This window comes from Glycine soja, chromosome 5, assembly GCF_004193775.1.
Source record: "Glycine soja cultivar W05 chromosome 5, ASM419377v2, whole genome shotgun sequence".
Classification (NCBI taxonomy): Eukaryota; Viridiplantae; Streptophyta; class Magnoliopsida; order Fabales; family Fabaceae; genus Glycine; species Glycine soja.
Genome location: NC_041006.1, coordinates 42,955,016 through 42,978,169, shown reverse-complemented (window position 1 = coordinate 42,978,169; position 23,154 = coordinate 42,955,016). Strand labels below are relative to the sequence as shown.

The following is a 23,154-nucleotide window of genomic DNA, read 5'->3' as shown; positions in this document are numbered from 1 at the left end:
ATAATTTAACAAAAAATAATCATAAATTTTTAGAATCGAAAGAGATTTAAAAATGGATTTATCAAAAAATATTATACGTGATAATTCTCTCAGACTACTCAATATGAAAAGTTAACGAGCTACTAATGAAGTATTTGACTGGATGACTACAATAAAAAAATAACAGATACTAAAATTAAAAAATATATTTAAAGAACTTCCTATTTGATAAAAACCAAAAAATTGTTTAACCCTTATTTAATGAAAATAAAATAAAATATGATATAAAACTAAATGTACCATAAGTAATTTAAGTCATTTAAAATGGAATTGGTAAGATCTAAAAAAATTTCATTTGATTTACAATATAAGTATTCAATTATTAATAAATAAACAAGTTGTATAAAAAAATAAAAAAATATAACATTCTGTATTCTGTAAAGTCTTTAAATTTATAAATCTGTACCTTAAAAAAACAAATCCCTTAACTCAATAGTTATCCTCTGCTGGGAAAGAAGAAGAAAAATAGTAGCCCATTTTCCGGAAAAAATGCAATTGTTGTTCTTGACGTACGGGAATTAGGGCTCATCTAAATTCCCACCCTATTTTGTCACCATGATGTCATGTCATATCAGTCTTCTAACTCTAACTCGTATCCTTATCCGCTTTTGCTCCTAACGAATACAATACAAAGAGAAAGACGACACGATAAGATAATAATGCCATGGCAAAAGTTGTTTTGTCTATAATATCTACTCAGTCAGCACATACCTACAGCGAACTCTTAAACAGAAATAATAACATCTTAATTTTCATTCAAACCGTTTTGTTAGGAAAAATGGGTCCGAAATTGGCGAAAACAGGGTCTTTCCGTCACGGTTTGGCGGAGAAGAAGGAGAAGCTTCTCTCTGCGTCGGCGAAGAGTAGTAGTAGTTATTCTGAGATAGGTATTGACATAACCACGCGAGAGGAAGACGAAGAGCAATCGTGGTGGAACACGTTTAAGCGCGTGGCTGGGAAGGCATTGGAAATGGGTCGCTCTGATCCAAGGAAGATTATCTTCTCTGCAAAATTGGGTCTTGCTTTGACCATTCTCTCCCTTTTGATTTTCCTCAAAGAACCCTTCGCCGATTTGAGCAGCTACTGCGTCTGGGCCATTCTAACTGTTGTCGTAGTCTTTGAATTCAACATAGGTATATAACAACTACAACTTTACGTCTATAACTAACTAAAATACCAATACTTTTCTTTTCATGTGTTTTTTTTTTTAATTATTATTATTATTTTATTTTTGCGTGGTGGGGCACTTGATTTCAACAGGGTATGTGTTTTTTCGTTCTTTAAGGTTCGTGTTAGAAATGTGATGCTGAACTGTTTTTGTAATCAGATATTTTCATTTATGCAATTGTAATTAGATTTTTTATTTTTATTCCGTCACGATAAGAATGATTTTTTCATGGTTGGGAATTTGATCCTGTTCTAACCTTCAAATGCATTTCATGTTCTAACACTATCATTTATGCAATAGGTATCTAATTGATCTGTCTATGCGCTTGAATTCATGGTGAATTAAATTATAATGCACTGACCTGATTCAGGGGCAACTCTGAGCAAAGGGGTAAACGGTGGAATGGGGACCATGTTGGCTGGAGGACTTGCTGTGGGCATGGCAGAGTTATCAACATTGGGTGGAAAATGGGAGGAACTTATAATCATTATGTGCACCTTCATTGTAGGATTTTGTGCCACCTATACAAAGCTATACCCTACTTTGAAGCCTTATGAGTACGGGTTCCGCATGTTCTTGATCACCTATTGTTTCATCACTGTATCCGGGTATCAAACAGGGGAATTTGTTGATACAGCTATAAATAGATTTGTTCTCATTGCACTTGGTGCTGCTGTATCTTTGGGAGTCAATATCTGCATATATCCAATCTGGGCTGGTGAGGATCTGCATGATCTTGTCACAAAAAATTTCATGGGTGTTGCAACATCTTTGGAAGGTATTCTACAATATTTTCTTCATCATCACATTTCATTTCCAGTTACTACCATTTAGTTTGTTGCTTCTCAAACTTGTTTCCTAGGTTTTATACAATAGTTAAAGATAGTGTTCAGGACACATATAACATAATAAAATGATTTATTTTGTGCATAAAACATACTACAACACTAAAAATTAGGGAAACTTAAAATTATGTATCCTCATACAACTTTTTAAAGCATCAAAATTTTCTTCAATTGTATTAAGATTCTATATCATATCCATATTGAGATCAACCTGCTATCAATTCTTTGATTTGATGTGAGAAACTAAAATTAAAAAAACAATCCTTTTGTGAATATTTGGAGGCGAGCGGATATAACTTGCACTCGTCCAACTTGAGGTACTCATGAATGCGCCAAATCCAATTTACTTTGCTTTATTTTATATTTTTAGTACTAACAAAAAGTATACTAAAATTTCAATTTAAAAATATTGATTTGATTAAATTAAATTATAATATTAGAACACATGTTTGTATATGTCACCCTCATCAGTTTGATATTAATTCAATAGCAAATTGATGAAAATTAATTTACTAATCAATATCTAACAGTATTCCTTAACGTATAGGTAATATGTTATTATTGTTAAAATCTAATAAATAAAAACATAATATTTATTTGATATATAATTTGTGAAACTCATTTTTTCATTCATTCAATCACCTAATCAGGTCTTAATTTTATCATAAAACTAAAACTCGTTATGAAAACTTATGACTTATTCTTGATTAATTGTCAATTTTACACAAGTATTTAATTATAACAAGTCTCAGATTTTAATGGAGAGCATTACCGAATTAACTATTTAATCAGATAGGATGTTAGCCATACATATTCCCCAACACGATTACTCTGTTGAGCTTCTCTCTCTCCCCTTCAGGTGTTGTCAATCACTACCTTCATTGTGTTGAATATAAGAAGGTGCCATCTAAAATTCTTACTTACCAAGCTGCTGATGACCCAATTTACAGTGGCTACAGATCAGCTGTTGAATCTACAAGTAAAGAAGATTCATTGGTACTGTCTACTATAGCTATAGTTTTATCTGGTTCATAATTATATATGTTTATCCTCATTTTTGACTCAGTCGTATGCTTGTGATTAAAGATGGGATTTGCTGTCTGGGAACCACCACATGGTCATTACAAAATGCTTAAGTATCCATGGAAGAATTATGTGAAATTAAGTGGGGCTCTAAGGCACTGTGCGTTTATGGTCATGGCTATGCATGGGTGCATACTTTCTGAAATACAGGTACCTCTTGTCTGTGAACATTTCTTCTTCTTAAATGGTCGTTGGTAGAAAACATCTGAAACTTTTGTTCTTCGTTATCGAGTATTGAATAGTCACCCGAATCCATTTTTCTTTTATTTTATTAGGCAGTGGCCTATATTAAGTGGGCATATATCATTTTACAATTTTGGTTAAAATACATTTTTTGTGTCTATGACACCCATTTGCTATTTAGTTCCTATATGTCATTTTCAGTGACATTCCCGATTTCTACTGCCATTATAACTTTGAAATTGACATGGAGTTCCTCCCAAGTTTAGTGACCAAATTTATGGTCGATCCTAGGATGAGGACAATAATTTCACTTATTAATAATAGTTTTAAAATCAGTAAACAATAATAATTACTAGATAAATAATATCAATCTGTTACGATGATTAGGTTAGTTTACTCCGTTCGGATCCCTTAAATAAGGCCTTCTAGTCTAGTTGTCGAAATGGAAAAAAAGTAGTTGAGAAGGGAGATCTTTTCAATTTTCAGCATACATTCAGGCCATGTGACAAAGCTCTTTATATTTCCTTGGGCCAAATGTCTTCAAACACTCAGCATATGTGCATGATCATGGCATTCCAAAATCCAAATGCACCAACTTTTTTCTCCCTCCAGAGTCCAGACAGAGAAGGTTTCCAATTGTTAGATATTTTTGTAGGTTACCAAGATAGCACTTTCTATTTCTCATTTTTACTTTTTCTTGCCTGTTTTCCTGAGTTACTACGTCTGGTCATTTTTATTAGAAACAAGTTTTAATGTAAAATACACTAAGAGTTATTTATACGGGTGTACTGAACTTGCTTTTGTGATACATAGGCCCCAGCTGAGAAGAGACAAGTTTTCCGCAGTGAGCTTCAGAGGGTAGGTTCTGAAGGAGCAAAAGTGTTGCGTGAACTTGGAAACAAAGTTAAAAAGATGGAGAAACTAGGTCGTGGAGACTTGCTGTATGAAGTGCACGAGGCTGCAGAGGAATTGCAACAGAAGATCGATAAAAAATCTTACCTTCTTGTCAATTCAGAGAGCTGGGAAATTGGAAACCACTCAAGAGAAGAGAGTGATCCTCAACAACAAGGCCTCTTTAACATGGACGAAGAAAGAAAAATTCTCGAGTATAAGTCTCTCAGTGAAGCAGTACTTGATCTCAGAACAGTTCAAGTTCCAAATACTTGGGAAGGAAATGTAACTCTAGGCAATAACCCTGGTGTGCCTGCAACCGATGCCTCTGAAAACATGTTCAGGAAAAAGATATATTGGCCTTCTCATATTTATTACAATAAATCGAAATCGGAGGTCGAAGAGGGACAAGAGTCAAAAACTTACGAAAGTGCTAGTGCACTATCTCTAACAACATTTACATCGCTTTTAATTGAGTTTGTAGCAAGGCTTCAAAACCTGGTGGATTCATTTGAGGAATTAAGTGAAGTAGCAAACTTTGTTGACCCCCTTGAGCAACAAGCACCAGTAGCAATAGCATCTCATGGGTTTTGGACCCGGTTGTTTAACTGCTGCAAATTTAAGGACTGAAATATATGGTCTACTCTTCCTTATGTCAACTTGAAATTTAAGGATTGAAACATGGACTTGCTCATGTCAAGAGCACCATCTTGCAGTGTCCGATCGACTAAATGAGAATCTGCATGGTTGATTCTAAATTACTTTGGAAGGATGCTAACTTATGTGGAATATAGATTGTTTGTATTGCGACCTACAAAAATTCAAGATACTCTCCACCGAGATATGATGGTGCATTAGATTGGAACGGTTGGAGGTGATACTTATAAAAATACTGTGATGCTCAAGTCAAGAGGTGACCTACCCAGTGTTTATTGTAATCTATTACCAACAAGTTATTTGAATTTCTAGATAATACTAAGATCGTGTTCTCCTATATTTTTTCGAATTAGTTATCATCCCTTAATATAATAAAGTTAATAGCAGGAATCAAAATTATATTATTTCGTAGATTATGAATCAATATTAAACAAAATTATTTATATTAGAACATTTACAAGAATAAAAATATAGTTGAACATATAAATAAGACTTAAATGAACTTTTGGTGCCAAATGTGAACGTGAAGTTTTATATTATTATGTCAATTTTATGGGTTTGTAAATATGATATGTACATTTCATTAATTTGTTATATCATCAAGAAATTTAATAAAACATATTCATGATTTTTTTATAAACTATATATTTAAATTATTATCTGTTTAAAATAATTAAATTTGGACGTTTTTTCTTATTATTTGGTATCACTTATAGTATTTAAATAATGTAGTACCATGCTGCTCATAACGAGCCACCATTCAAGGCAACACCTGGTGACCTTAGTAGCTACCTTTAACACAATCACATGTATGATCTTCACATGTTTGGTTGAGTAGAAGAGGAGAGGAATGGAAGGAAGAAAGAAGAAATGAAGAGATATTAGAATTCCTACATCGTTTGATTGATAAGTGAAGGGGCGAAGAAATAAAAAAGTAAGAGACTCACCTTTTTTTTAATTTTTTTTCGCAAAATAATGCTGAACTATGTGAAAAAATGTGATTCATTAAAAAATTAGTAGGAGTTGATTTTATGTAGATTTATAATTAGGAAGGAGGGAATAGTTGATAGCATTTAGAATGATTTAAATTTTTATTAAATACAAAATTTGGTTTTACAGAAGTCTAAAGTTCGATTAACGAAAAATATTGTTTAAATATGAGTTTACATGATCAAATTAAAGCCTCTAAAAAATTTAACTTGTTGCATTTTTTAATTTTATTTGATTAATTTTCATTATATTTCTCTTAAACCAAAAACATATATTTCTCCTATGTTTGTTGTGTATTTTCCTTCTTTTTATTTCTCACATGCTTCTTAACTTACTTTTACTCCTTTTATTTTTTTTCTACATGCAAAACACAGTATAAGGATATGCTCGATTTATAGGATGAAAATAGAAACGATGAAATTAAAAGATTTTTTTAAAAATTAAAATATAATACGAATAAACAAGCATAAAATTAGAAAATTTCTCTCTTATCTTTGCCTTCCACGCTGAACCAAGGACAACCTAAATCTAATATGAATAAACAAGTATCCATGTCTTTACTGAAGTCTTCAATAGTCAGCGGACTCCCGATAGAACGCAGTTGTTGTTGTCGACGGGAATTGGGGTTCATCCTATGACGTGTCGAATTCTAAACGACGCAGAAGTCAGGCATCGGATTCTGGTCTGTTCTTTGCTTGTCTGAATGATGTCATGTCTTGTAGTAACTCGTAACCCTCTCCATTTTCGTTCCGAAAGAAAACAAAAGAATTACGACACCGTAAACAAAAATAATATAATAAAGCTTTTGTGCGGATGCAAATAACGCAGTACGGCCAGCCAGCCATCACGAGCCACCATTCAACGCAAATCCTGACAACGTTTTTGTCTATATATCTATATCTATTCCACACACACAGTCACTCCCATCACATGTTAGAACAACATTAGCATTGGTTAGGGACTGAAAATGGGTCCGAAATTGGCGAAAACGGGGTCGTTCCGTCATGGATTGGCGGAGAAGAAGGAGAGGCTTCTGTCGGCGAAGATGCGGCAGGAGGAAGAGGAAGAACGCAGGTGGTGGTGGTCGAAGTGGAACAGTGTGAAACGCGTGGCTGAGAAGGCTTGGGAGATGGGTCGGTCTGATCCAAGGAAGATAATCTTCTCTGCAAAAATGGGACTTGCTTTGACCCTTATTTCCTTTCTCATTTTTCTCAAAGAACCACCCTTCAAAGATATGAGCCGCTACTCCGTCTGGGCCATTCTAACTGTCGTCGTTGTCTTTGAATTCACCATAGGTATAGCTGATGCTCAACTTTATTAATTAATAAAGTATGCTTGTAGTTTGATGGGGCCATTCTTATGGGGACAGAATATAGATATCACAAAACTAATTGAATAATTGACCTGTTGGGCCACCGTTTTAATTGTATATTCCATTGGGTTCAATAAATTCTATTCCTTTTTCATGTTTTCCATTGGGTCTATCAATTAATGCAGGGGCAACTCTGAGCAAAGGGTTTAACAGAGGATTGGGGACCTTGTCAGCTGGAGGACTTGCTCTGGGGATGGCAGAGTTATCAGAATTGGCTGGAGAATGGGAGGAACTTTTAATTATTATAAGCATCTTCACTGTAGGTATGCTTTCACAATCACTTTCCTTTCATATCTTGTTTATGTTATATCCACACAAATGTTCTGACTAGCTTTGTGATTCATAGGATTTTGTGCCACCTATGCAAAGCTCTACCCTACTTTGAAGCCTTATGAATATGGGTTCCGCGTGTTCTTGATCACGTATTGCTTCATTACTGTATCTGGGTATCGAACAGGGGAATTTGTTGATACAGCTATAAATAGATTTTTGCTCATTGCACTTGGTGCTGCTGTATCTTTGGGAATAAATATCTGTATATACCCCATCTGGGCTGGTGAGGATCTGCATAATCTTGTCACAAAAAATTTCATGGGTGTTGCAACATCTTTGGAAGGTATTCTACATCATCACATTTCATTTCCAGTTACTACCATTTAGTTTGTAAGTTTGTTGCTTCTCAAACTTGCTTGTATAATTCTGTTGAGTTTTTGTTTTCTTTCTTTTTTTCTTTTCAGGTGTTGTCAATCATTACCTTCAGTGTGTTGAATATAAGAAGGTGCCATCTAAAATTCTTACTTACCAAGCTTCTGATGACCCAGTTTACAATGGCTACAGATCGGTTGTAGAATCTACAAGTAAAGAGGATTCACTGGTATTGTCTACTTTTTTCTCTGGTTTATGAATATATGTTGGTCATCATTTTGACTCATTCTCACGTGCTGGTGATTGAAGATGGGATTTGCTGTCTGGGAACCACCACATGGTCGTTACAAAATGCTCAGATATCCATGGAAGAATTATGTGAAATTAAGTGGGGCTCTAAGGCATTGCGCATTTATGGTCATGGCCATGCATGGATGCATACTTTCTGAAATACAGGTATTTATTGTCTGAACTTTTTGGCAATGGTTGTTGGTAGAAAACCTTGAAACTTTTGTTTTTCATTATGACGAGACAGATGAATATTGAATAGTCATTGCTTAAATGAAGCTTTTATCATGGCAATCCGTTTGTCTTTCTGTTGTGAAGCAATCTTTAAATCATATCAGTATTACTGGGTATTGTTGCCAAATACTATTTCAGGTTCCACAGCCCTTGTATCAGTTCTTATTTTTCAACCTACTTTTCATCATGAATACGGGATTTGTGACAAAAAATCTCAGCCCTTTATTTTTCCTTGAGACTAATGTCGTGGTCTTCAAACTCTCAAACTAACAGCATCATGATCATGGCATTCCAAATGAACCAACTTTTTTTTTGTCCAGATATAGAATGTTTCCAATTGTTAGATATTTTTGCGTGTATTGAAAATCCTTTTGTGATAATACATAGGCCCCAGCTGAGAAGAGACTAGTTTTCCGCAGTGAGCTTCAGAGGGTAGGTTGTGAAGGGGCAAAAGTGCTACGTGAACTTGGAAACAAAGTTAAAAAGATGGAGAAACTAGATACGGGAGACTTGCTGTATGAAGTGCACGAGGCAGCAGAGGAATTGCAACAGAAGATTGATAAAAAATCTTACCTTCTTGTCAACTCCGAGAACTGGGAAATTGGAAACCGCCCAAGAGAGGATCAGGAGACTGCTCTTCAACAACAAGGCCTCTTTAACATGGATGAAGAAAGAAAATTTCTTGAGTACAAGTCTCTTAGTGAAGCAGTACTTGATCTCAGAACAGTTCAAGTTCCAAATACTTGGGAAGGAAATGTAAGCCTAGGTGATAGCCCTGCTGAGACTGCAACCGATGCCTCTCAAAACATGTTTAGGAAACAGATATCTTGGCCTGCTCATATTTACAACAAATCAAATCCCGTAGCCAAAGAGGGTCAAGAATCAAAAACTTACGAAAGTGCTAGTTCGCTATCTCTCACAACATTTACGTCGCTTCTTATTGAATTTGTAGCAAGGCTTCAAAACCTGGTGGATTCATTTGAGGAATTAGGTGAAGTAGCAAACTTTGTTGATCCACTTGAGCAACAAGCACCAGTAGCATCTCGTGGATTCTGGGCCAGGTTGTGTAACTGCTTCAAATTCAAGGACTGAAACATGCACTGGCCCATGTGTCAAGTCAAGCCTTGCAGAGTAGAGCTCCTAAATTAGAATATGCATCACTGAGTCTGATTCTGTGAATGTTACTTTGGAGGGTTGCTAACTTCGTTCCCATCCTTTGTGGAATGTGGATTGGTTGTAATGAGATCACTTTTGTATCCGAGAATGCGGGTGTTAATTGAACTCTCATTTTTTGTACTGGTTGAAATTTTGATGAAATTTGCAAGTAATGCATAAAAATCGTTTGTATATTTTTCTACAGCAATCTTTAAAACCACATCAAATAATTAACGCCTCTACATTTTTTATTTTAAAAAGTTATACAGATATCTCCGAGTAATGCATAAAAACCGTTTGTATATTTTTCTTTTAGATTAAATATTAACTATAGATTTACCGCCACATTATGGAAGCATAAATTAACTATAAAATTGGTTTAGTAAGTCAACATATAACATATTGTTGGTTTAGTCTTCTTGATTTAGAATGTAAATATTGTAACCTCTCTTAATCTACAGAGTATACTCCGAAATTTAAAAATCTCAGCGATTTAGCAATGTATACTACATTGACATGGAAAAAGAAATCACAGATCAAGCATATATATATATATATATATATATATATATATATATTTCGTGTAACAATAATATAAGTATTATTACAAGTGCCTTAGAAAGAGTACATTTAAATGAGATTGTTTCTTCTTATGATATTTTTTATTTATCATTTATTTTTTCTTAGAATTAGTCACAAATATCCTATCTTACAATTTATTTTGTCAATACTGAAAAGATAGGTTTTCTAACATTCTTTTATGCATACAAAGATCTATACACACTATGTTATTTTACACCTTGGGAGAGAAAAAAGAAAAATATAAATATAATAAATGATATAATTTGATAAAATGAGAAAGTTAAAAAGAAAAAAAAATGATTGTCAAATAAATATTTGTGATATATGCATGTCCATATATAATTATCTCGTTTATACTTGATAACTGCTAAATTATATTTTGATAATAGAAAACGAAGCAAAGTTGTCTTTAAAATGATTATTTAGCAGTTATTTGTGCTTAAATGTTAAAAAATTGATGTTTCGTTGAATTTTGGCCGCAGATATAAAAACTGAAGGTGTTATAAGCAAAAAAGTACGAAATAACAAAGAATAAATCAGAAATGGCTTAGCCTAGCATCTCGCTTAGCGCACAGCTCACCCTAAGCGAGACAAGCGCTAAGCGAGACGTTAACCACGAGAGTCAAAACTCGTGCTCAACACACAACAAAAACAGAACCCGCTAAGCACGATTTGAACGCGCTAAGCGAGGAGAGTTGTGTTAAGCGAGTTTACAAAGGTTCAAAGCCCACTTCAGCAACTATAAATAGAGTCTGGCCAAGGAGAAACACACACCGAGTCTTAGAGCACTCTCACTTCTACCTAGAACTCTTACTCTCTTCTCTCTTTTGTATCTATTCTTTCTTTCCCCCCTCTTACTATAAAACCCTCTTATGGCCATGAGTGGCTAATCCCCTAGTTAGGTCTGACAGGCCTAAAAAGTTAAGCGATATATGGTGTACTTCAGATTTATCAATGCAAAAGGATTCCTTTCCAGGTTTTTCTATTCTATGATCTTTTCTGTTTTATCTTGCATTTTTCATCTTTAGATTCTTTTGGGGGTTAGATGTTTGGGAGAGGGTAACTTCTAAAAGATTTAAAGAAAAGATGTAGAAATTAATTTTAGAAGTTAGATGCTCAGGAGATGGTAACTTCTAATAGAAAAATAAAGAAAAGATATCATAAGGAAATTATTGCTAGACATAGAATGATAACTTTATGCCCACACATTTAGCAAACATCTAGAATTTATTCTTTATGCATTTTATTTATTGAGTCTTTTCAAAGAAATTTGAGAGATAGATAAATAAAATAGGTTTGTCATCCAGAGACATGAGGGACAAGTAAATGGATAGATGTAGGTAGAATAGATCCAATTAAATTGATAAAGAAAAACCATAAATTTATACATCCTAGGCCAACAAGGCATGCCAAGTCTTAACATTCGCATTTCATTGAATTTCTTTCTTTAAATAATCTACTTTAATTCTCTTGCTTTTTAGTACTCCTTTTAATCGTTTCCTATTCTTCCTTCTATCTCTTTCTCTATTAATTCTTCACTTATAAATTGAAAAGTATCCAAGATAAGTACAATACAAAATCTTTCTGGAATTCGATACTCGAACTTTTGAGATTTTATTACTTGAACATTTGATACACTTACCAAACGCCTAACTATACTTATGTCAAGTATTACATGTGTGATATGTTGCATGTGTTTTATCCTTACACTCACCACGTCTATGTTTTAGTTTGGTTTCAATTTTTAATTTATTTAATTTAAATTATCTATAACAATACTATTTGAAGGTTTTAATGAAGTAATTGATTTTTTATTTCTAAAATTAAAAATATTTTCCAATTAAAATCTTTAAATATGTTTTTTTTTATCTAAATATTAAAGGATCTATGAAATTTTTTGGATATGAAATGAAATAATTTTAAAAGTTTGAAATTAGTGAAATTGAATAAAAATGGAAGATTTTGTAGTATGTTAAATTTAGATTTCACTGTAATTACATACGACTAAGTTATTGATTTCGCTAGTGTACCACCATTTGTAACAAAAACCACCACAAGAAATGACAATGTTTAGCAATAATAAAACCGTAACATTTGATAAAGAGAAAATACAAGACCATGACTAAATAAAAAAGTTAAAGAACTAAATTGGAATAAAAATAAAGTTGTACAATATTATGAACGGAGCTCCTCATCCCCAATTTAGTTGTTAAACCTAAACTATCAACCATCTCTCCTCTGCTGATCTTATTAGGTTAGGTCCCCTGTATCCGATCTATGGCACTCTATCAGCAAAGGAGGGAGCGAAAGTAATGGTATTTGCCTTTGCAGCACTTAGTGAAAATGGAACTCTGCCAGCTTTATCATCTAGTTAGCTAGTCACTCTTTTCCTAGTCTTAGCTAGTCTCATTTTTCTTTGACTTCTTGTAAGGATTCAAATACTAATTTTACTTACTAAATTAATCATTAAAATGATGAAAATAATAGCAATAATACATGATTATCATTATTAATCATAATAATAATAATTATTAAAATGTTGAGAAATGTTATAAAATGTGTGTGGCATATTAAAATCTTGTGTGTGTAGATATAGATGGCCTAGTGGTCGTAAAAGAAGAAAAAAAAAGCGAAATTATTTTCAAAAAAATAAAAAGTGTACTTAATCTGTTTATCTTGTTTCAGAGGCTGATATCAAGCATTGCAACCTACGGCTTGGCTTCACAAGGTTGCGGAGAAAGTACAGAGTATGGCGAGGGCTGTGTTTTTGGAGGAGATTTTAACTCTGACTAATAAAAATTGTAGAATGACCCATGCATTTAGATTTAGAAAACCATGAGCTCCTAAATTCATTTACAAAAGGAAGGGAGACATATGTACTAATTCGCGAAGAACTTTCTCCGAACTGCCATGGCTGAAATATGTGTCAATTATTTGTGACTGTCAAGATTGTGAGATTTCAAATATTACTAGTTGTTGTCTGCTCTTTAGAATGCCTTCACTAAATGAGAAAGATATAAACAAAATGAAGATGCCTCTAACCACCAAAAGCAAAAACAGAAGACAAAGGCAAAAACTGTTGAACAATGGATGGCATTTCAATCAGCATCCAAGTCTGCTAAATCATAATCCAAGCTCAGCTCAGTCCACTATTTTCCTAGAGAATTATTTAGCGAATCAGTGTAAATGAGTAAAGAAGCAATACTGGAACACGAGTAATAATTTGAGAGAGAGGACGAAGAAATTCAGGGCTGGGAAAATCATCAGGGCATGAAAATATGTAGGAATTGTAATCAGTAACCAAACGAGTACTGGAACACGGACATTGTTAAAAATTAAATCGAGGATGAACTCACAAAAGCAGTGAATATCAACCAGATTCACGCATTCAAACAGCTCAGATGCAAAAGTAGAAAATGCACAAAATGAATCCAAAAGTAGAAAGCATGTAGAATCACTAACCAAAACTTGGCAGGAAAACGTTCAATTATACAGTAGCAGCGATGAAAGTGGGGTTTTCACGGTGGCAGAAGCCTCAAGAAGCAGTATATTTCACCCATATATATTTTGTGCGACAATAATATATTTTACAAGTAGATTATATAGAGTTGTCGAAAAAGTTATGAAAGAGAAAAGTAGGACAACTAAATTATAGTTTGGAACCATATCATGTTTTACCTCAAACTAAAATCATTTTGATTCATTACAAGCTTCCCTGAAAAGACGATACTTGGGCACAGCAATCAAGTGCTTGACTCTCGGTATTGAGAGGCCAAACTTCTCACTCATGTCCAACTCACCTGGGGTCATACCTCCTGGAAGTTCCCAACTAAAGCAATGTACTAATTGAGCGACAACAATTTTAACTGTTGCTAAGCCTAAGTGTATTCCAGGGCATCCCCTTCGACCAAAACCAAATGGTATATATTGGAGGTCAAGTCCTCGAAAGTCTAAATTTTTATTGATGAATCTCTCTGGATAAAATACTTCAGCATTATCAGACCATATCTTGGAATCTCTTCCCATTGCCCATATGTTTATGATGATTCTTGATTTTTTCTTTAAGAAATAACCCTGAACCATAGCATCCTCTGTTGACTCTCGGGGGACTAATGGTCCAGGAGGGTATAATCTCAAGGTCTCCTTGATCACAATATCCAAGTAACTTAACTTTGCCAAATCATTTTCCTCCACCATTTTGTCCCTCCCAACCACATTATCCAGCTCATCTTGAAGGTTTTTCATCACTCTTGGATGCCTTAGGAGCTCGGAAAATGTCCACTCTACAACAGTTGCAGAAGTTTCAAATGCCCCAGCAATCATATCCAAGAGTATAGCTTTAATGTTAGTTTTATCAATGATGTGATTTTGTTCATCATAGGGATCGATAGGCTGGTGCATCAGCGAGAGTAATATGTCTATGAAGTCCCTATGTCTATGGTGCTGTTCATTTTGTACATCTGAACCGTGTTCGTGCTCCTTGATTATCTTTTCCATAACTTCGTCAAGTGCTTTACTAATTCTCTTGTAACTTCGATTTAATCCCTGACAGTTACAAGTTAAATTACTTATAGAGATTGAAAATAACAATGAATTTTCATGCTCAAATTCAGGACAAGCAGCTCCCTTGCAAAGAGCAACTCGCTCAAGTCCTGCATCTAATCTCCCATCATCACTTTAGTTCCAAACTTGTCAAAATTCATTCATTTAAATCTTTTTCCACTTCCTTTTCTATGGTTGTTTGGCGGTAGAAAAGAAGATTAAAGTGAGTAATGTTTTCCATAGTTAGGGACCAAAGTGACAATTTTGTGAATCAAATTCAAATGCTAAACTGAGAGTTCAATAGACATTAAATTGTTTCAAGGTATATCAGTTTGAGTGGGTAGATATTTTAGAAGTTACTACCTTCATCTCTTCCTACCTTTTTTTACTTGTCTCGTTTTATAAGATTTTCTTTTTGTTTGGTGTATTAATTATTTATTTCCTATAATATTCTTAATTAATTACATCTTCTCTTATTAGAAATGAAGAATAAAAGAAGACACATTAATTAATTAGGTGAGAAATAATTAAGTAGAGAGAGAAATAAAGGATAATTTTAAAAGAGTAGTATAAATTATTGATAAATTTAAATATGATTAATAAAATTAACTACTTTTATTAAAATATTTAAATTAATCGAAAATGTCTTATATATAAGAATGAAAGTAGTAGAATATAATATATTCAAAATTACAAAATCATGTTAAATAAGGTGGGAGAAGCATTTTCAAAAATTTTAACCAAAAGAGAGAGTATATTAGAAAATATGACCCTAGTATCTAGGGAGATATTTTAATATACCTTGAACGTAGTTAATAAAGGCTTAGGGGTGAAATCTTTTTGAACTTAATTTCATGCTATAGGAGAAATTACAAAACCTACACAGCTACACTTGACTGAGTGGACCTAGGCTTTGTTTGAATAATTTCTCGAAACTTGTACACTTCCAACAGTTAAATGAAAGAAGTAATGGGAATAAATTGATTCCAACTTTGTGAAAAGGTCTATTTGCCATGCCAGTAACTTACGGCAGAAAAGATATTAATTGCAACGCAAGTGTGGTTGGGTTATTTATATACCTGAAGATCGAAAGCTCGAAGCCAAGGCACATAATCTGATAGATTAAACGCGCCAGTAAGATTCATTGCATTCTGAATCAACCCCTTCAAATCAAACTCGTCATGCTTGCTACTCCCCAACACCATCTTGTACACAATTTCCTCCACAACGTTGTGCACCACCTCGCTAAGATCCACAACGACCTCGCCTTCTTTCGCTGCGGCGGATTCTTGGAGCGACTTCACGGCCAGCTCCAGCTCCCTCTTCCTCAAGGGCGCGAAGGAGTCCACCTTTGAGGCGGTCAGAAGCCGGAGCGTGCACACTTTCCTCATGTATCGCCAGTAGGGACCATACTCCGAGAACGCCAAGCCCTTGGAGCCGTAGCCGAAGTACTTGGAGGCTTCGAGCCTTGGACGGCTCGCGAAAACGGCGTCGTGTGCTTTGAGAAAGTCTTCTGCGGCCTCTGAGGAGGAGACCACCACGTGTGGGACCTGTCCGAGGCGTAGGGACATGATGGGTCCGTATCGATGGGCCAAGGCCTCCAGGGTGCGGTGTGGGAGCTTCCCCAGCATGTGCAGGTTACCGATCACCGGCAAGGCCGGTGGACCTGGCGGGCCATCTTTGCTCTGATTTCGACGCAGGAAGATGATGGAGAGAATGAAAATTATGAAGGTTGAAAGGAGGAGGAGGAGGAGAGGGGGGATTGAAGGATACATGCTTGATCGATCATATGATTCTGGGAAGAAGAGATTGCTTGTGCTTCTGTTAATCACGGTACACCGTTGACTAAAGCAATATTTTAATTTCCAACACCACGAGAGTTAATAATGAGATTAAAAGTCAGTTTGTTTTTAAAAAAACCTTTATTTTAATCAAATAAAAAGTTTTATGTTTTTCTAATGTATTTATCTAAATAATTTTTAATTAAAATTAATAGTTTTTATTTATTTATTTTAAGAAACAAATTTTATTAATCCAACCAAATGAATATTTAATATTGATGCATGATATGTATCATGATTGTGTGCAATAAACTGCGTTCAAGTATATTTAGAGAAGTCATCAATATAAATGTAAAAGTTGGTACCAAACATCAAGTTTCATGAGAAGCCACATTCGATGTGTGGCTTGGAAATTAAAATTACGGCTATTTAAGTGTGTCTTAGTAAGTCGTGTTTGGGTTTTACCAATAGTTGGATAAAAGTAAATTGGATCGTCCATTAGAGGCCTAGGACATGATCATTTTAATAAAAAGATTCAACTCAAACAGTTTCTTTTTGTTAAATAAGTTAGGCCATATAGGCTTAAAAAAGATTATTAAATTTGATGGACAGATCTAATGAGTAATAATATTTTTTCAATACAAATTATTATTATTAATATAGTATATAACATTATAGTTATTCTAATGAAATTACAAAGTTAATTTAGATTAATTCTTATAAATATAAATAGATAATAATAGGAAGAATGAGTTCTGTTGTTTTTGGTGGAGCTTTACAAACTACACAATAACACTAAAAGATATACAATAACAAGAATAATTTACTTTTATAATAACTAGTACTTGCTCGTGCATATGCATGGGTGACTCACACTTTTATAATAATTCCTATAACCATGTACAGTTATTGTATATTATTTTTTTTCTCTGTATAATAAAAGATAAATTAATCCTTTAAAGAAAATAATTAATATTAAGTTAGTATTTTTCTCTCATCTTAACTCTTTCGTAAAAATAAATATGACAATATTTCAAGTTTCACAAAAATCGTTTCAGTAACATACATAACCATTAACTATGACTTGAAGTTTAATGTTTATTTTATTTTATGTCTGGGTACATTACATAGGAACAATTTTCATTTCATGTTTTTAACTTCTCTGGCTCTGTTTTCTTTGTTTACCCAATGAATCCCTGAACCGGAAGAAAAATACATTCTTAGCGCCTGAGCACCTGGTTTGCATTTGACTACAAAAATCAGAACTAACAAAACAAACTCCCTCATTTCAGAAATCCAAGTTAAAAGTGGAACAAATTCACATTCACATTCAAATTTACCAATCGCAGCCAGATCTCGGAGCACCCCTTCTCTCTCGGGTTTCGGAGAGGGGAAAGGGGAAGAAATCAGAAAAGATCGCAACATCTCTTCGATTCGCCATCGCCATCGCCAGAAGAAATGTCTCCAATCTTCGAGTACTTCGTGGTGTGCGGGATCGGACCAGAGATTCGAACCATGGACGGAAACAAAGGGTACCATGGCCCTCATAAATGTTGCCTTCCCATGGACATACAACAAACCTGTTTAAATTACATGCAGGTACCCATTTAGATATTCATGGCAGATTTTACCTGCGTATACGGATTTTTTTACCATCCCTAGGTGTCACAAATATAAGAACAATTACAAGAATATACAGTTACATAATTATGACAATGTTATCTGACCAACTTGCAATATTACTATAATAATAATTACATATTTCCAACTTGTTTATGGATTTGCATTTTTTTACCAGGTCTGCCAACTATGCATCTTTGGTGACAGCTCAGCTTGTTGTGTTGGCATCACACATGGTATTGTTTTGGCTATTCATGTGCTTGAATTGCATTGAAGTCAAGTTGTATCTTTTTGTGTTTTTAATACTTTGCCTGCATGAAGGCTGGGCTGGGACTTCCTGATAATGATGCTTGGTACATGATTGAAACAATTGCAGAGAGGAATAGCATCGGATCCAAGCAATTTGTAAGTTAATGCTATTTTTGTCTCTGGAAAAATCCTAGTCATGAAAATTATGAGACACTATAATTTTGGTCTCTGCAATAAATCATCCAGAGTGCTACATTTTTTTATTGTATAGTCAGTGTTAATGGTCAGTGGCCACTATAACAATCATACGAGTTCTCTCTCTTGTGAATGCTCCTTTGTTTATGCAATATATAGTTATGTATTAGTTTAAATATTTGTCTTGATTCTATGTGATTGAAAATTTGGGCTCACATAATGAATTATTGCTGAATCATTCCTCATGTGATTGATTCAGATAAAGATCAGAGGGTTCTTGTCTCATATCCAGCAATTACGCAATGGATACTGGGGAATCACCTCAATGAAGGCACAGTCTGTGTTATTACTTGCACTGCCATCCCCGCATTCTAAAGATACCAAAGATGAGAACCAGCAACCCTCTGAGGCAACTGGTGTTGGTAGAAACTGGTTGCAGAGTATGTTCAGCCGAAATAAAACAACTAGATCCAGCTCATTTAGTCACGTTCATAGATGGACGTCTGATGGAGGAAACTCAGGTACTTAGTTCTTGAATGAACTGCCAGTATCATTAAGTTTTGATTCTTCAATAAACTGTCAAATCACTTTGTTCTACTTCTTTATAATTCTAGCTACAAATGAGAATGGGAGTCCTCGCAAACAAGATCTGTCAAGTGGTGGCCAGAAAAAGCTTCATACCAATGTTCGCATACTTAGGGGTCATAATGGTGCCATTACTGCTCTCCATTGTGTTACAAAAAGAGAAGTGTGGGATTTGGTCGGTGATCGTGAAGATGCTGGTTTCTTTATTAGTGGAAGCACAGACTGCTCAGTAAGTTTCAATATCTATCATATGGAATTACCTGGTACTGAGTTGTTTCATTGCCTTCTGGTACCCAGAATGAGGTGATATGCTGTTCATGTGCAAATATGCAGGTTAAGATCTGGGATCCTAGTCTTCGTGGTTCTGAACTCAGGGCAACTTTAAAAGGGCATACTAGGTTCTTCCTCTCACTCATCAAATTTCCTGTATGGTTTTCAACATCTTTGAATAAGTAATGTGTAACCTTGCTTCTGTCTTTAAATGTAGAACCATCCGTGCCATAAGTTCAGATAGGGGGAAGGTGGTGTCAGGATCTGATGATCAGTCTGTTTTGGTGTGGGATAAGCAAACAACTCAACTTCTAGAAGAGCTTAAAGGCCATGATGGACCGGTATTTTTTACTTTAAAAATATTTGGTTTGTTCTACTATAAATAGTATAGGTGTTGTAAATTCATTACAAATATACAGAAAGGATAATTGAAACTTAATTCAGACAGCCAACCAACCATGTAGGTCAGCTGTGTGCGCATGCTTTCTGGGGAGCGTGTGTTAACTGCATCCCATGATGGCACTGTGAAGATGTGGGATGTAAGAACAGATAGATGTGTTGCAACTGTTGGTCGTTGCTCTAGTGCTGTTCTATGCATGGAATATGATGACAATGTGGGAGTCTTGGCTGCTGCTGGAAGAGATGTGTATGTTAAAAAAAAAATTGAGACTGAGTTTTCCTCATGTGATTTAGATATTTGTCATACATTATTTATCTAATGTCTAACCTGCTGCTTGTACCACAGGGTTGCTAACATATGGGATATCCGTGCTAGTAGGCAGATGCATAAACTTTCAGGACATACACAATGGATACGGTAAACAAGGAAAAACATGCATTCTTACTCATTTACAAATGTAAACAAATAATACATGATCATATACAAAAACAAAATGCAGGTCCATAAGAATGGTTGGTGACACTGTGATTACTGGTAGTGATGATTGGACGGCAAGAGTATCGTCTGTTTCTCGAGGAACATGTGATACTGTCTTAGCATGCCATGCTGGACCAATATTATGTGTTGAGTATTCTTCTTTAGATAGAGGAATAATTACAGGTGCTTCATCTCCAATTTTTTGCTATGCTGCCATTTGATATGTTTTATTTTGTTGGTTCTTGGACTTGCTTGAAGAGAAATTTCCGCCGTGCTTTTTATATCCAGTGCTTACTAAAATGTTAAATTTCCATTCCAGGGTCCACTGATGGCCTGCTACGTTTTTGGGAAAATGATGATGGTATGGCAGTCCCTTCATTGTTGCATATATTTTCATTCTTGACATTTTGCTTCTGTTTGATTTGGGTAAAATACAAACTATAAGGTCGCAATATGTTAAAGAATTTTCCCTAGTGTAGCTTACCCTGCTGTTATTCATTAAACTAAATGTCTCATTGTATAATACTATCTGTTGTATTTCTACTCCACCTATACAGTGTCTTAATCTTAGCGCAAATTAAAGCAAATCAATTTTATAAGAAATGCATAAGTTTATATGTGATAAGCTAGAATGTTTTAGAATTGGTGTTATGCCCATGCAATTCTTCTCTGCAAAGTCACAAGGCATTCGAGATCACCTGGTAACATACTCATTGGCTGTGCAGGAGGTATACATTGTGCAAAAAATGTAACAATTCACAATGCTGCCATATTATCTATCAATGCTGGGGAGCACTGGTTAGGCATTGGAGCAGCTGATAATTCTTTGTCACTCTTTCACCGGCCCCAAGAAAGACTTGGTGGTTTTTCTGGCACTGGGTCCAAGATGGCTGGTTGGCAGCTTTACAGAACACCACAGAAAACAGTTGCTATGGTATGTAGTTTATTGCCTCTTTTGTTCATATAATTCCATGTATATATTGCTCCCTCATGCCCCTAAAATAGTTATTGTTCAAGATTAAGTTCTGTTTTTTCTGGTGAATTTTCAAGATAATTGTTCTGTTATGATATTTTTTGCCTCCCAGATAAACTTTATTGCCTGGCTCATGCACAAATTTCCTTCATGTAACTACTATCACAGTATCTTAACTACAGTTCCTGTTATTTTTTGGGGTGTTATTAATATTTGATACAAATAATTAGTTTTGGAGAACTTGCCTACGTAAGCTAATTTTTTTTCTTCTTTTTCTTTAAGATAATAACTATTCAGTACTGATATTAAATAATTAAATATCTTTCAATTTCTTCTGGCTTAAATTTAATTTTTCTTTTCTTTTCTTTATGAAATTATGGCTTACTGTAAACTATTACTGATTATTTGAATAGGCATCAGTTACTTGATAACACTTTTTTGCCAGCTAACGGTGCATACATGGCTGGAGAATGTTATTTTATGCCTGTTGTTATGTCCATTTGTTATTGGTTGTTTTCCTGGGTTGATTTTGGCCGTATTATGACATCCAGGTTAGATGTGTTGCTTCAGACTTGGAAAGGAAAAGGATATGCAGCGGTGGTCGCAATGGGCTTCTAAGGCTGTGGGATGCAACTATTAATATTTGAGCTTGATCGTTAAATGCATGTTCACGTTTGTAAATTCTAACAATTTTATAGGTGAAAAACAAGGTACTTAATGAACAGGGGGGTTCTCCAATATTTTTTGTTTTATTTCCCTTATAGTATATAATGTGCAAGATATGTCTGATGAGTCCAACTTGTGAACAATTGTAATTTTGTGGTTAGAGGTTTCTGTATCCTGAATGTACAGACTGCTACGAAGAACAAGTTTTGTTAGTGTGTGGATAGATTTAGATTTAATGTCTACCATTAAAGCCTCAATTGATGTTGCAATGACCGTTATGTTTACTTCCACATATCAAGATTCTCGGTATGCTTGATAAATTGGAAAAATGATAAAACAAATTTCCTGAACTTCTTATGGTCCTTTTCTCGATCTTCTTCCTCGCTACTTCAAAGCATGAAAGTGTCACAATGCACAAGTTTGATTCATCTAATAAGAGGTGTATATTAAAGTGTTAATTCTTTAATTGAAACCATTTACCAGTAAATATTATAAAAGGACTTAGGCGAACGTGATTCCTGCGTTTTAAATTTTGATGCCAAGGCCACGTTTTTGGGGAATAAACACGAGCATAAAAGATAAACCCTAAAATGCGCAAAATCCTAAAATGAAGTGTCAAGAAAAGAAATAGATAATATGCAACAAAACAAAACCGCCAGTCGCTGTTGCTAGAGGTCGAACCCAAGTTACCTGCGTGACAGGTAAAAATACGTACCACTATATTACATATCCTTATTATTAGTTTAGTTCAACAGACAATTTAAAATAATAAGTCCTATGCATTACTATTAACCTGCAAAATACTAATTTGTTCCAAAGTTATCAAAATATATATATATGTATATAAGTGATAGTGAAATGAGCACTATATTTTCAAATTTGATAATATTACATGCCTTTTTTTATTACTTGCAATTTTTCTTTTCTTAAAAGGTTAGCTTCTTCTTTTTTTTAAGAAATGTTAGCTTTGATGCCTTATTAAGATAACGTTTTTCATTTTTATACGCATGAATTATGCTTTATTCTTTTGTTTATTTTATTTCAATATTACCGATAGCATTTGATTATGTCACCATTGCCTATAATGCAAATCATGTTCACCTATATCCCGTAACTTTTTCTATATATTTATGGAATATGAATTACGTAAAAGAAATGTTTCTATATAAAAGGAAGAGTGATAAATAGTACCTAACTGATAAAAAAAATAGCTATTTGATATTATCGTAAATTGTTTCAACTAAAATATAAAAATTTGTGTAAC

At 34.3% G+C, this 23,154-nt stretch overlaps 4 protein-coding genes across 5 annotated transcripts; 3 read left to right on the top strand and 1 right to left on the bottom strand.

The window, feature by feature from the left end:
- The first annotated feature begins 641 nt into the window (after nucleotides 1–641).
- Nucleotides 642–5,213, top strand: LOC114413610 (aluminum-activated malate transporter 9-like). The gene is made up of 5 exons (XM_028378098.1): nucleotides 642–1,172; nucleotides 1,578–1,985; nucleotides 2,912–3,048; nucleotides 3,139–3,285; nucleotides 4,132–5,213. Exons 1-5 carry the CDS (start codon nucleotides 704–706, stop codon nucleotides 4,837–4,839), a joined length of 1,869 nt encoding a protein of 622 aa, XP_028233899.1. The 5' UTR covers nucleotides 642–703; the 3' UTR covers nucleotides 4,840–5,213.
- Nucleotides 5,214–6,368: 1,155 nt separating this feature from the next.
- On the top strand, nucleotides 6,369–9,744 carry LOC114413609 (aluminum-activated malate transporter 9-like). Its single transcript, XM_028378097.1, has 6 exons — nucleotides 6,369–7,151; nucleotides 7,354–7,491; nucleotides 7,575–7,844; nucleotides 7,966–8,102; nucleotides 8,183–8,329; nucleotides 8,783–9,744. Exons 1-6 carry the CDS (start codon nucleotides 6,824–6,826, stop codon nucleotides 9,485–9,487), a joined length of 1,725 nt encoding a protein of 574 aa, XP_028233898.1. The 5' UTR covers nucleotides 6,369–6,823; the 3' UTR covers nucleotides 9,488–9,744.
- A 3,903-nt stretch (nucleotides 9,745–13,647) lies between these two features.
- LOC114413606 (cytochrome P450 CYP736A12-like) lies at nucleotides 13,648–16,483 on the bottom strand. The gene is made up of 2 exons (XM_028378094.1): nucleotides 15,754–16,483; nucleotides 13,648–14,677 (listed from the first exon to the last, which is right to left on the bottom strand). The coding sequence occupies exons 1-2, from the start codon at nucleotides 16,447–16,449 to the stop codon at nucleotides 13,823–13,825; spliced, it is 1,551 nt and encodes a 516-aa protein (XP_028233895.1). The 5' UTR covers nucleotides 16,450–16,483; the 3' UTR covers nucleotides 13,648–13,822.
- Nucleotides 16,393–22,147, top strand: LOC114413608 (DENN domain and WD repeat-containing protein SCD1-like). 2 transcript variants are annotated; one of them, XM_028378096.1, is made up of 14 exons: nucleotides 16,393–16,507; nucleotides 17,748–18,054; nucleotides 18,254–18,311; nucleotides 18,397–18,480; nucleotides 18,779–19,040; nucleotides 19,134–19,333; nucleotides 19,438–19,502; nucleotides 19,592–19,715; nucleotides 19,839–20,020; nucleotides 20,120–20,191; nucleotides 20,274–20,434; nucleotides 20,571–20,612; nucleotides 20,977–21,185; nucleotides 21,776–22,143. In XM_028378096.1, the coding sequence occupies exons 3-14, from the start codon at nucleotides 18,309–18,311 to the stop codon at nucleotides 21,869–21,871; spliced, it is 1,500 nt and encodes a 499-aa protein (XP_028233897.1). In that variant the 5' UTR covers nucleotides 16,393–16,507; nucleotides 17,748–18,054; nucleotides 18,254–18,308; the 3' UTR covers nucleotides 21,872–22,143. The 2 variants fall into 2 exon arrangements, with proteins under 2 accessions (XP_028233897.1, XP_028233896.1); XM_028378095.1 differs by lacking the exon at nucleotides 16,393–16,507 and having other exon boundaries at nucleotides 17,609–18,054; nucleotides 21,776–22,147.
- Nucleotides 22,148–23,154: the final 1,007 nt, after the last annotated feature.

Bases quoted from the DNA above. Each gene is read 5' to 3' on its own strand.
- LOC114413610 (XM_028378098.1), top strand. From the start codon at position 704: ATGGCAAAAGTTGTTTTGTCTATAATATCTACTCAGTCAGCACATACC. The intron at 3,049-3,138 runs GTACTGTCTACT...TTGTGATTAAAG, and splicing joins CAAGTAAAGAAGATTCATTG to ATGGGATTTGCTGTCTGGGA. The intron at 3,286-4,131 runs GTACCTCTTGTC...TGTGATACATAG, and splicing joins GCATACTTTCTGAAATACAG to GCCCCAGCTGAGAAGAGACA.
- LOC114413609 (XM_028378097.1), top strand. From the start codon at position 6,824: ATGGGTCCGAAATTGGCGAAAACGGGGTCGTTCCGTCATGGATTGGCG. The intron at 7,492-7,574 runs GTATGCTTTCAC...TGTGATTCATAG, and splicing joins TATAAGCATCTTCACTGTAG to GATTTTGTGCCACCTATGCA. The intron at 8,330-8,782 runs GTATTTATTGTC...GATAATACATAG, and splicing joins GCATACTTTCTGAAATACAG to GCCCCAGCTGAGAAGAGACT.
- LOC114413606 (XM_028378094.1), bottom strand. From the start codon at position 16,449: ATGTATCCTTCAATCCCCCCTCTCCTCCTCCTCCTCCTTTCAACCTTC. The intron at 14,678-15,753 runs GTATATAAATAA...TGTAACTGTCAG, and splicing joins TTCGAGCTTTCGATCTTCAG to GGATTAAATCGAAGTTACAA.
- LOC114413608 (XM_028378095.1), top strand. The intron at 19,041-19,133 runs GTACTTAGTTCT...TTATAATTCTAG, and splicing joins GTCTGATGGAGGAAACTCAG to CTACAAATGAGAATGGGAGT. The intron at 20,435-20,570 runs GTGCTTCATCTC...TTTCCATTCCAG, and splicing joins AGATAGAGGAATAATTACAG to GGTCCACTGATGGCCTGCTA.